Source organism: Pongo pygmaeus, chromosome 22 (assembly GCF_028885625.2).
Source record: "Pongo pygmaeus isolate AG05252 chromosome 22, NHGRI_mPonPyg2-v2.0_pri, whole genome shotgun sequence".
Lineage (NCBI taxonomy): Eukaryota > Metazoa > Chordata > Mammalia > Primates > Hominidae > Pongo > Pongo pygmaeus.
In genome coordinates, this window is record NC_072395.2 from 45,179,479 (window position 1) to 45,192,351 (window position 12,873).

At 47.8% G+C, this 12,873-nt stretch overlaps 1 protein-coding gene across 1 annotated transcript in view; it reads right to left on the bottom strand.

Moving 5' to 3' along the window:
• Nucleotides 1-12,873, bottom strand: part of URB1 (URB1 ribosome biogenesis homolog) — an 80,918-nt gene that overhangs the window by 4,292 nt on the left and 63,753 nt on the right. Inside the window, exons 31-38 of the mRNA XM_054468497.2 lie at nt 9,928-10,088; nt 9,190-9,301; nt 7,179-7,285; nt 6,502-6,645; nt 5,218-5,327; nt 3,904-4,101; nt 2,374-2,615; nt 1,164-1,763 (exon numbers count right to left, since the gene is read on the bottom strand). Of these exons, the coding sequence (XP_054324472.2) occupies nt 1,164-1,763; nt 2,374-2,615; nt 3,904-4,101; nt 5,218-5,327; nt 6,502-6,645; nt 7,179-7,285; nt 9,190-9,301; nt 9,928-10,088 (1,674 nt within the window). The remainder of the gene's footprint in view (nt 1-1,163; nt 1,764-2,373; nt 2,616-3,903; nt 4,102-5,217; nt 5,328-6,501; nt 6,646-7,178; nt 7,286-9,189; nt 9,302-9,927; nt 10,089-12,873) is intronic.

A 12,873-nucleotide genomic window follows, 5' to 3' on the forward strand; every position in this document is an offset into this window, starting at 1 on the left:
CTTTTCTTTAAAAAAAAAAAAAAAAAAAAAAGACAGGGTCTCACTCTGTCACCCAGACTGGAGTGCAGTAGCGTGATCTCAGCTCACTGCAGCCTCGACTGCCTGGGCTCAGGTGATCCTCCCACCTCAGCCTCCAGAGTAGCTGGGACTACAGGCATGTGCCACCACTCCCAGCTAATTTTTGTAGAGACAGGGTTTCACTATGTTGCCCAGGCTGGTCTCAAGCAATCTCCCCACCTCAGCCTCCCAAAATGCTAGGATTATAGGTGTAAGCCACTGTGCCTGGCAAAAATTTATCCTTCTTCTGATGAATATGTGTGGATCCCCTCAAAAAGCTGTTACAAGACAAATCTCTTCCTGGTTCTGACCATCCATGCCAAGAATGACACTGAAGTTTGAGAAGAACTTCCCAGAATCATTTCCTACCATTTCCTCAGTGGCATGGGTGAGGAGGAAGAGAAAGCTTTATAGGCAAAAAGGCTCAATTCCCCAACTGCGGCCAGACCAGAGGGTGAGGTCACCCTGCTACCAGGTGAGCCCACCCACGAGGCTGCCGGCCCCTCCCTCCCCTGCGCCCCCACATTTCTCCGTGAAAGGACAGACCTCTGGGTTACAACACCCACCTCCTTGGAGCTCTAACAGCCCCCTGGAGCCTGTGCTACTCACTCATTCACACTGCTAGGCTCCTAGTGACTGCCAAGTACATAAACTGTACATGTGCGCATCTGTACGCATGTGAGGCTATATGTGCACACACACGCGCGTACACACACACGCACACATGCACGCATACGCACGCACGCGCACACACACAGCTGGCCACATGTGAAACAGAACTCATCACGTGCCTAATGGTCGGAAACCCATTGCCCTGCGGGGTGGAGGGATGCCAAGGTTCTGAGGTGCCCTCTCTGCACCGTCAACATAACCAGCACCAAAGGTTTCCCCTGCAAGCAAAGGCGAAGACTTCGTTCCCTTCACATTCACTGCCCAGTGGCAAGCTCTCTGCAACCCCAGAACCGTAAGGGGCCACCTAAACAAGCACAATACCCAGCTGAGGAAGCCGGCAGAAACCTGAGCGTTCTAAGCACAGAAATCACTCCTGCCCCCAGGCCCACTTCTGCATCTATTTCTTCAGCCTCCAACAAAAGAACCAGCCTTACCTTGTGCGGCTTCATCCTTCTCACTCAGAGAAGACAGGGAGAGGGCTTCCATGGCCGGGTGGAAGGGGCTCCCTGCCCGGCCCTGGGCGGCCACCAGCTGCAGCATGACCGTATTGAACAGGCAGGCCACCTCCTGTGCGGGCCCTGCCAGCCCCTCAGCCCCACAGAGCCGGCTATACAGCTTGAATATGCTGCTCCTCACGGCACCGTCCTTAAGGAGGTCAGCCACGACCACAGCGTGTGGCAAAATGTGGCTCTTAAGCCAGCCAACGAGTCCTGCAGCCTCTGCCCTGCTGAGCGGGTGCTCGGCCACCGACCGCAGCACCCAACTGACTGCCAGGGAAGCAGCAGCATACACAGGGCCTGGTGCATCGCTCTCAGGGCTGGCTGAGTCCACAGGCTCCTGAGTGGGGTCAGGACCAGGGATCACTGGTCCCCAGTAAGTCAAGATGGACCTCAGGAGGCCCTTGCATGTCTCCAAGGTAGATGCCATCAGCTCAGGATCAGCCATCTCCTCTGCCTCCCCAGGCCTCCTCTTTCGGCCCCGTGGGCCTTTGGCTCGGGCTGGCATGACAGGCTTGTTCTTATCCTTGAGCATTTCTGTTAAATGCACAAAGAGAAGGTAGTGAGACTGGGGTCCCTCCTGCCCACACAGATCCAGATGTGGGGAGGTGTCAATGGGGGACACGAGGGGCGGCTTGCATGTCCTCAGCACCCGGCCCTGCTCCCACGTCAGGAGCCTGGTGAGTGCTCGATGTTTCACTATGCCTGTCATCACTGTTATTACAACCAATTCATTAATCCTCACACCATGAGGCAGGCGCCATTACTGTCCTCTTTAAACACAGGGAATCAGGGCAGCATCAGAGCTTCAGTCCAGGAGGCCGGGTTCCAGTCTTTTCCTTAACCCTGCACTACAGGAGGAGGTTGGGGCAAGTAGCTCATAGCCACCCCCAGCCTCTTTACAGGTGAGCACCATGATACTAAGGTAGGTGAAGTGACTTCTCCAAAGACAGGGAGCTAGTAAGCAGCTGGGCTGAAACTCAAAGGCTGCCCAGCTCCCCATCCAGGGCTCCAAGATGGAAGTGTCCCATCTCTGAGCCTCATTAGCTTTGGAAATGTGGCTGAGAGACAGAGAGAGAGGGAGGGAGGGAGAGGGTGAGAGAGACATGTTGGCTACTCTGGGCCAGTCCTGGGTTCTGACACTCACTCATGAGCTCCCGGGCTTGGCCCTTCTCAATGGCTGCTCTCAGGTCTTCTTGGAGCTTGAGGTCTCTTTCAATGAGGCTCCACTTGTGCAAGAGGACAAGGACGTCCTTGGTGGAAAGCACTGTCTCATTTACCGTGAATCTGTTCATGTCCCTGAAGGCCTGTATGACAGTGGCTCGGTACCTCAGCACAGAGTCAAGCGTCCCGAAGAAGTTGGTCAGCTGGACAGGGGCCAAGGTGGGCCTGTTTGGGAGTCAATGTTACAGACTGAGCAAAGGCTGCCGCCCCAGCCTGGCAGTCAGCACCGTGGCAGCCTGACGACATCACACACCCAGAAGTGCACACAGTTCCTCCAGGAACCAGGTTTTCCTGCACAGCAGACATCTAGCATGGGCCCCCAGGACGCAGAAAAGAAAAAAGTGAGCCACTCCAGGAAGGCACAAAGGGGACCTGGAGTCTGACCCGCACCCCAGAGGCACAGAAAACTCCTGAAACCCTGGCTAAACAGGGTAGCCAAACACACAGCTTGAGAGCCAGGGTGCCAAGAGCCTGCGAGCGCTCCACTCCAGGCCTGCCAGTTTCCCTTGCCTCACAGACCACCAGTCTGAAGTGAGAAAAACCCAGGGAGGCCCTGGGACAGTGTCACCACCCACGGCCAAAACCTGACTGATGGCCACCAGGAGGAAAAAGATCTCCCTGAATTCCAAGAGAGTTAAATCCTGTAACATCAGTTCCACACAACTATAAACATAAAACCAGTATTTTAAATAGCAATTGGTTCTTAGACACCAGCATGTCTTCCAACGATCCCTACATAGAAAAGGTTGACTATCCAGCACGGACTTAACAGTTTAGTTTTGAACAATACAAAACAAAAGGCCTTGTTCTTTTTATCAAGACATTTTTCTTTCTGAGATTACAGTCCTCTTGCTATCAACCTTCTGGTTCCGGTTAGCATAACTTGGCTCCCAAATCAGAAATGAGTGCACACAGTGTATTTTTTGTAACATGGTAGAATTGGAGGGAAATGTAGCTCTTCTGAGGAAACCAAAAGCATGGGATCAGAGGAAAATACTGAAACATTCCAGAGAATTCATGGACAATGAGTCTTCGCAGCCTAATGAAGGCAGAGGCAAGTTTGGGAACACTCTGTCTTACGTTAGAGTCACAGAAAATATTTTCTTTCTATGAAACATCACTTGATTCAAGTGTTTGAATCACAGTATCAAGGTAGATGGCTTGCCAGCTAAAAATGACCTCGTACGATGCATATTAGGGTTTGAAAAGTATGTTAAGTTCTCGGGGCCTTGACAAGAAGCCTTATAAAGTTGAAGGGGAAAGAAAGAGCTAATAAAATAGATGTTCTGACATTACCTACACCTGACACTGGTACTCTGCCCCAATCCACAGCAGGTCACGGCCCAGCATCCCCCTGGTACAGAGTCGTAACCGAGACATGGTGTCCACAGGTGGCAGACCAACACAGCATCCAAGAGGCCAGGAGGGCCCCCCTGGCGGGGGCAGGACTCACCTCAGGTGCTTCATGAGCACGATGAGAACATAAAGGAACTCATTGATCAGGTGCAGGGCAAGCCGCTTGGCGGGCTCCCGGGAGCCAGGCTGGCAAGGGCGCTGGCTCTCCCACTCCACTGCCTTGTCCCCCAGGTTGGTCACCCACAGTGTGTGTAGCAAGGAGATCACATTAGACAGCAGCGGAGTCTCCAGAAACCTAAAACCAAGCACAACAGCCTTCAATCTGCCACATCCTGACCTTTCAGCAGGATCAGACTATCCCCCTCCACAATCGTATCTGCTCATCCCTGTAGATAAGCATAGTCTCCAAGTAAAAACAGGGTGCTTGCTATACAAACGCAGCTTCCACACAGGACAAGGTGCACCTTCCTAACAGAAGATTGCCCTAAGTCCCTCCAAAAATTCAGGAGCCACACTGGGGCACACTAATAAAAACTGTCCTGTTCACGACAACAACTCAGTTTCGAAAACAAGACACTATTAGCCAGGAACATGAGCTAATTATGCCTTTTATAAACCTGAAACAATCTTGAAGTTGATGTCCAAATACATTCTAATTCTGGATATTAATTTCTTCCCCCCACCCCCTTTTTTTGTTGTTTGCAGATGTACTTGAATATATTACTTTCTTTTAGAGAAATTTCAGGAAATACTTTAAAAAAATGCACAAAAGGGCCTGCATTCTCCCAGGCTTATTATAGTGGTTAGTTCTTTCTAAGACAGAGCCCTCCCGCCAAGTGCTGTCTGATGTGACAGGGTCTTCATCTTTTCAGACAGTCTCAAACAGCAGGAGAATCAGGAATCACAATAAATCATCAAGTTCAGACCCTTGGTGCTGCTCCTCTAATGTGGGCTCATCACTGAGGACGGAGACCCTGCACTGACAGCAGAGCCCTGTCACCTGTCAGACCGGCCTTCCTGCAACAGAGGGCTGCAGATGCTAAAGCCTTAGAGCACAGGACACTACTTCAGAGCACAGAAGGCTGCTGGGACACCAGGGGAGGAGTCTGACCTGTGCAGAACAGAGCCAGACAGGCTGGCAGAGACTCTGCCAGATGTGAACAGCAGCTGGTGTCTGCTGTCCCATGGCAGACAAGAGACACTCAAGGAAAGGCTGTGAATAGAGGAAAGGCACTTTAGCACTGCCAGGAACAGGACTGCCAGGCATATGGTAGCATTGGAGGACACTGCATTTCAGAGAGCATGGATTTACTGGACATTTCCAACAAACAACAGAGCTGGCAGCAGACATCATGGTTTCTGTTCCTTTCCTTCCCACCTGACGTGCACCTCGCATGCAAAAGGTACTTACTTGCTTTCAAGGATGTGTAAAATCCATGTTAAAAGGCTATAGTCTCGTATAATTTCATAGGCAGATCTGGCAACCTGGGCAGCATTCTGTAGAATTTCCAGAATCCAATTCTGAAAACCCCAAACAAGAAGTTACTCTTCAGTGAGAAAACCCAATTTACTTGATTAAAGAAACAGTTTTAAAAATGTAATGGTATGGTGCCATTACAGGTGGTGACTGCAAATGAAGCCTGCTTTGCTAAGTCTGTCAGAGCAGTGGCCATGTACGAACGTGCCCTTCCCCACAAGTGACAGCCAGAGGACACAGACTTCCACAGCCATCTCTGGGCCCGGGGGATCCCCACTTCCGTTAATCCATCATCTGGAACCAACCCACAAGCAAAGATGCACCACAGAAGCCAAATGGCCCAGACGCGCAGCCACTGGCACAGGGAGTGCGTGAGGACCCGCCTCCAGGCCAGCTGCTGGCCGCCAGCCACGAGCCATGCGGCCCTGTGTTTACCACCTGGAAGGGAGGACATAAAAATGGGACTGTCCCCTGACTTGTTCATGGGGTGCTTCAGAATTCTCACATGCCATAAAAAACAAAAAGTTACCATACTCAAATTCAGTTTATTCGAATGGGCTTCTTAATCTTGACTTACTCCTATTTACCCACATTTTACATATGAGAAACAAAAGCTGACTACACTAGAAATTAATCAAAATACTAAAAGCTTTTCCTATTTCCTTCTACCACCTACCTGTAATATTTAGAAGGTACACACACCAGCTCTTGGTTCCTGACTGGCTAGGTGAGGCTGGCTGTTTCAACCTGACCCTTGCTTTCTAAATGAGTTCTGATGACCCCCAACTTCTGCAGTAGGTGAAATCCTGGTGATTCAAAAGTGCCTCAGAGTACCTCAGTCACCGACAGGGGGTTTCTAGACTTGTGACCGCTCTGAAGGCTCATGATTACTGATCAGTACCCCCAACTGATGGCCTTCGTATATGCCAAGGGCCGTATACACAGTAGGAGGGTTGCAGTAAAGAGTATTCAGAGGACAAATGACACTGGGGGTCACAACACTGCAGCCTCGAGTGAATCCACCCGCTCTGCATGCAGGGAACAGGACAGGCACTCTCAACGTCTCACTTCCTCTAACTGACAGCCAGGCTGTCCAGTCCTGTCCAGTCAGTCCTGTCCAGGCTGGGAACTGAATTCATATGGACTTGACTTCCAAATAAAATCTTAAGAAGGGGCACAGACCTCTCGCTCTCAAATAAGCTTGCGGAACCCACGTACCTGTGCCGCCTCGTCACACAGCGGGCTGTGGAAGAAGGACAGGATGATGTGGAAGATGCCACGCCGGGCACACAGCTCATAGCACTGCTTGTCACGGATCCCCTGCCTCAGAAGGCCAAACACCCACTCTTGCTCCGTTTTTTGCTATAACCCAGGCACACAAAAAACTGTTGTTAATAAGTGAAAGTCCTTTCATCTGACAACTGTTCAAACACCACTATTTTAAGTGGTGGCAAAAGTTGTAACACAGCAGCCCTGACCTCCATGTCTGATTATGAAAAATCCCTGATCTCATCTTTGATTCCACTTCTTCAGGTCAGAAATAGAGGATCAAGTCAAGTTAAATACTAAAGTCAAATAGGTATTCTACAAAAGAATATTGAATATGAATATCTAAAAAAAGAATTTAATATTTAACCCAGTGATTCACCAAGAAAATATGAGAATGTCGTAAAACTCAGGACTCTGAAGCCGAGTTTTTAAGGTTTGAGGCGCCATGTAGAAGTGAGCCCACAGCACGGAGACATTCCAAAGTGCAGGCCTGCATGGCCACTGACTGCACAATCGTGTTGGCCATGCAGCACACAGCATCCATGGGGAAAATGTCAGAATGACAACAGTGGCTGCATAATCAATTCAGGGGCCTGCAGTAGGCCGTGAGGACTCTGGAAGCATACCTCAAAGTCGGAGCTGTAGAAAAACTGGTAGAAGCCTGGCACTTTGTCCATGTTCAAGTACTCATGTGACAGCAGGAAGTTGCTGACCTTCAGGTACATGTGCTCCTCTGAGAACACAGGCAGACAGTCAGTCACGGCAGGCCCCAGCAGGACGCCCCCTGGTCTGGCAGCACTAAGAGGCAGGCATTCTGGGTATCAGACATAAATCCCCTCCCAGGAACTTTTGTATCCTGACCCAGAGGACTGGCTCTTGAGAATGAGAACAGAATTCGACACGTCAGCTCCATACCGCACACAGGCTTGCTCTCCTAGCTCAGAAACCACTGCTGGATGTTGAGTCCTTCAGGGACCTCGCACCCTCTGCCTCCCCAGCTCCCGTCCTACAGCACAGGCTTCAAACCAGCAGGTGGGAAGGGTGGGACTTGGTCACACATCCCACAGATCAGGGCTGACACCACACCCACCCGCTGCACCTGCCTCTAGCTTCTCACTGAAAGCGACCGTCACAGCGGGGGAGGCTCAGACACTACTGAGTGCCTCTGGAATGCAACAAGGCAGAGGCAACAGACACCCTAGCTCCTGCCACCTCCTATCCTTGGATCACCAATGAGTCTACCCCATGACCATGCTGCCCTGCACACGCTCCACCCCGACATGAGCACCGGTGTGGGACACAGCCACATCCAGGACCAAAACCATCATGGTCTCTGCCAATTGTTTTCTTCCCCTTCCAAATCTCCAAGGCAAGTAAACCCATGGAATAAAATGAAATGGGAGCAGATGAAAATCAGATCTGAATTCTAATAGCAACTTGACTGTGAACTAGCTGTGGGGCCTTGACAAGCTATCTACCCTTGGGAGCCTCAGTTACTGAGTATGGGGGATACAGGTGGAAATAGCACCCTGTGGTCCCTGATGGTACCAACTTTCTATGATTTTTCTCTCAATAACCAAAAAAAGTCTTAGAATGAGCTAACCTCTAGTCACACTATCTTAGCAGTGGTACCCCCATTCCTGTAAAAAGGAGCCTTGTTCTAACACCGTGGATTACACATGTGCAGTACTCACATACCAAAAGCTTTGTAGCTAAGGACCCGTGAGCCTAAGCATGAATCAATGATTAATAATGGCGGTGATGGTGACAGCAGCTATCACTGATGAGTTTTTACTGTGCCAGGCACTTACATGTGTGTTAGTGTGTGTGATCTAGGCCAGGTGTGGTGGCTCACACCTGTAATCCCAGCACTTTGGGAGGCTGAAGCAGGAGGATCGCTTGAGCCCAGGAGTTTGAGACCAGCCTGGGCAACATAATGAAACTCTGTCTCTACAAAAAATTAGCCAAGCATGGTGGTATTCACTGTAGTCCCAGCTACTCGGGAGGCTGAGGTGAGAGATTACCTGAGCCTGGGAGGTCGAGGTTGCAGTGAGCCGAGATCATGCCACTGTACTCCAGCCTGGGTGACAGAGCCAGACTGCGTCTCCAAAAACCAAAAAAAGTGTGTGATCCTCATCACCCTCACAGCAATGCTAGAGGCAGTGGGTCCTATCATCATCCCATCTTAGAGGAGGAAACGGGCATGGGGAAGTCCGGGACAGTCTGGCTGTGTCCACGCTTTCAGCCCCTGGGTTCCAATCCCTATGATGTGATTGGCCCACATTTTAACTTCAGTTTTATTTGCTCTCACCACAGTTTCCTATAACTACAAGCGAATATGAATATATACTCTTTCCCTCCATTATAAATACTGTTCTACACTTTGCTTTTGCCATCTAATCTTTTCTGGATTTCACCCCACAGGGGTCCATGACGAGCTTCCTCACAGCCATCACCTATTTACTGTCCAGAGCTGATGGGGACTTTGGTGGCTCCTCATCTTCCACAATCATGAGCACGGAGTGGCCTTGAAACACAGATGTGTGACCCACTATACCTGTGGGACTAATCCCTAGAAGTAGACTTGCTCAGCCTCAGCTTTTCAATTTCCCCTCAACCTAATTATGTCAGTGGTACCTGGTTTCAAAATCTGCAGGGCTGCTTTGGCAATGAAGAGAGCCAAGGTAAAAGTGAGTCTCATGTCCTGAGTTCGAATCCCATTCCGGACTACATCCAACAGGTAAAGTAGCTTGAAAACAGAACAGAAAAGGAAAACGTAAGATAAGCGTGTTCAGAGCTATGGTCAGTCTTCTCTGGTGCAGCCGAACCAGGGCTCGGCAGGGTGTGCCTGCTCCTCATATCCCAGGGGCCACTGAAGATGAAGCTCACAGAAGCAGACACACTACTTGCCAGCATCCCCGGAATGCTTTTCGTTTTTATTTTAGGAGTCAGTCATGTGCACAACAGCAGAGAGAAGTCTGGCACCACGCCCTGAAAATCTAATCTGCTCTTGTTCCTCCAGCACCATGGGGTACAGGTTTCTGAGGTTCAGTGTGTCGTGGATAATAGCCACCTTAACCACTGAGTTTAGACCAAAGAAATACTCAGTAGAAGTCAAATAATTTTGTCTACACACAACACAAGAAAGCCTGTAAGGAGAAACCTTTCTCAACCTCCACAGGGGGTTGTGGATCAAAGGCAACCTCCGGCATCACCTCCTAAGGGAAAAGACTTTTGCTCTTCAGCAGAGATCTCCCAGCAACACGCCACCTCCGTGTTCCCTAGTAAATCCTTCTACCAAACCGGGTGGACAGCCAGCTCTCTGAAGCCCGCCAGGCCCACCCCCACAGTAGGATGTACGCTCTTCCTACTTACCTGGGGCTGCTCTTGGAACCGTGCCCCCTCCAAGTGCGAGTAGTAGGCCGCCAGGACATGGTAGGCTAAGGCTCGCATCTGGGGGTCATAGCTGCTGAGGGCTATGACAGTTAGGCCAAGAGCATTTGAATCCAAAAATTTTCGACAATCCACCACAAACTCTACAGGAAATGAAATACAGCATGAAACACACACAGTATGATTTTATTATTCTTGTTAACCTGGAGAATTAAATTTCCTCTTGCATCTTACCAATAGCTACATGTGCCAAGCACAAGGAATGCAAGTCTCTCGCCAACCCCTCCTAACTTCTGCTGAAGTTAGACCAAAAAAACTGTTCCTTTATGTAGCAATAATGACCATACCTTCAATTTCTAAAATGCTCATACATCCCAACCAGGATAATTTCATTACTTCTCATAAACACCCAATGAGTCAGGCTATTGGAGGTGACACTGAGACCCACTGCGGAGACCCCAGTATGCCAGAGGCCTGGGAACACAACTGGGAATCAGCAGAGAAAATCAATCCCCAGCTTCCAACTTGCTCAGCCCTCCACCGCAGGCGCCTGTCTATAAGCATCACCGAGGAAAGCACATACAGCAGTGAAAGCAGGAAAAGGCAGCTGATGCCAACCAGCCCGACAAACGACTCACACCCACTCTGCAACCCTAGCTCTTCCTTCAAATAAACAACACAAGTCTCACAGAAAAGTGCCTCATCAAGCTTAAGCAAAAGCTACGGTCCAGAGAGCCTGTTGGCTGGTATCCATTTGCCATTTGTGAGGCCTAGAGAAGCTGACAATCACTAGAGAAGAGGAGAAGACTCACAGAGAGAGGGAGAAGGTCAGACACATGAGGGGATGTGCCTTACCACAACCTAGAGGGCTCTTCACTAACAAAACTGAGGACACCTTCTCACTCCTTAATAAAAACCCAGGCTATTCTACAAGATAAATACTGTCAAGAAGAACCTTAGAATAGGAATTAATGATTAATGATTAAACTGATCATGATAATTATCCACAATGATGTTCTCGAGATAGAGTGACCAGTGGCCTAATTGGGAACCAAACACAAGCCAACTGAAATGACTACTCCAAATGAGTAATCATGGAATATACCATCAATAAGAGATAGTCCATTGATGACATTTTTAAAAGTTAAAGAAAGATAAAGCATGTTAAGCAGGGATACAGAAGACACAAAAACCCAAAACCAAGCTTCTAGAGATGAAAACTAAAATATCTGAGCTGAAAAATGCATTGGATGGTGAAATGGTTTGGATTTGTGGCGCTACCCAAATCTCACGTCGAATTATAAACCCCCATGTTGGAGGGAGGGACTCTGGTGGGAGGTGATTGGATCTCGAGGCAGATTTCCCCTTGCCGTTCTCATGCTAGTGAGTGAGTTCTCACAAGAGCTGGTTGTTTAGAAGCGCGTGGCACTGCCCCACTTCTCCTGCTCTGGCATGTAAGATGTGCCTGCTTTCCCTTTGCCTTCTACCATAATTGAAAGTTTCCTGAGGCCTCCCCAGCCATGCTTCCTATACAGACTATGAAACCATGAGTCAATTAAACCTCTTTTCTTTATCAATTATCCAGTCTCGGGTTCTTTATACCAGTGCAACAATGGACCAATAGAGATGGGATTATCAGTGATTAGACACTAGACCAAAAAGGATTAGCGAACTTAAGACAGCAATAGAAACTATCCAAGCTGAAACACAGAGAGAAAAAATATTAACAGAACATCAGTGTCCTGTGGGTATGTGTAATTGGGGTCCCTGAAAAAGATCTGAAGAAATAATGGCCAAAACTTTTCTAAATGTGACCAAAAAAAACTATAAACCTAGACAGCCAAGAAACTCAATAACATAAAACATTAAGAATATCATGCAAGCATTATTACAAATAAAGCATATATATTTACATATAAAAGAAAATCACACCAAAGCACATTGTGATCAAACTGTTTGACACCAGTGATTTAAAAAAATCTTAAGAGCAGCCACATGACATACAGAAGAATGAAGACAAGAACAGGAGATTTCTTGTCAGAAATAACTCAATTCAGAAACCAGAGGAGCAACTTCTTTAAAGTACTGTAAGAAAAAAAACTGTCAACCTTGAATTTTATACCCCATCAAAATCTTTCAAAAGTTAAGACTTTTTTCATACACAAAAAAGCTAAAACAATTGGTCACCAGTAGACTTGAACAATAAGAATTCTTAAAGGAAGTATTTTAGGAAGAAGAAAAATGATACCAGATAGAAATCTAGATCTACACAAAGGAATGGTAACAATATGGCAAATATCAAATATTTACACTTCTTTTAAAAATAATGACAATTTGAAGCAAAAACAACACTATATTGTAGGGTTTATAGCATACTGAAGTGTAATGCATGATAAGAATAGCAGAAAAGCCAGAAGGGAGGAAATGGATCTATACTGTTACAAGGTTCTTATACTATACATGAAGTGGTATCATCTCACTTGAAGATAAACTGTAATAGATTGAAGATGTGTACTATAAACCCTAAAGCAACCAGTGAAAATATGCATGCATGCACTCATACACATACAAAAGTTGCAGGTAAAAGTCAACAAGAGATAAAATAGAGTCAGATCAATAATCACATTAAATATAAATGATGTATACACTCCAATTAAAAGACAGAGATGGTCAGATTAGATAAAAAGCAGAACCTAGGTACATGCTGCCTTCAAGAAACCCATTTTCAATATCAAGACATAGACTAAAAGTGAAAGGATGAAAAGAGCATAGTCAGATGACTCTTGGGCATAGCAGTTTAGGAACAAAATTTTCTAATTCTCTTATCTCTACTTTTTTAAAGCCAGAGTCTCCTTTGTCGCCCAGGCTGGAGTGCAGTGGCACAATCCTGGCTCACTGTAACCTCCGCCTTACGGGTGCAAGCGATTC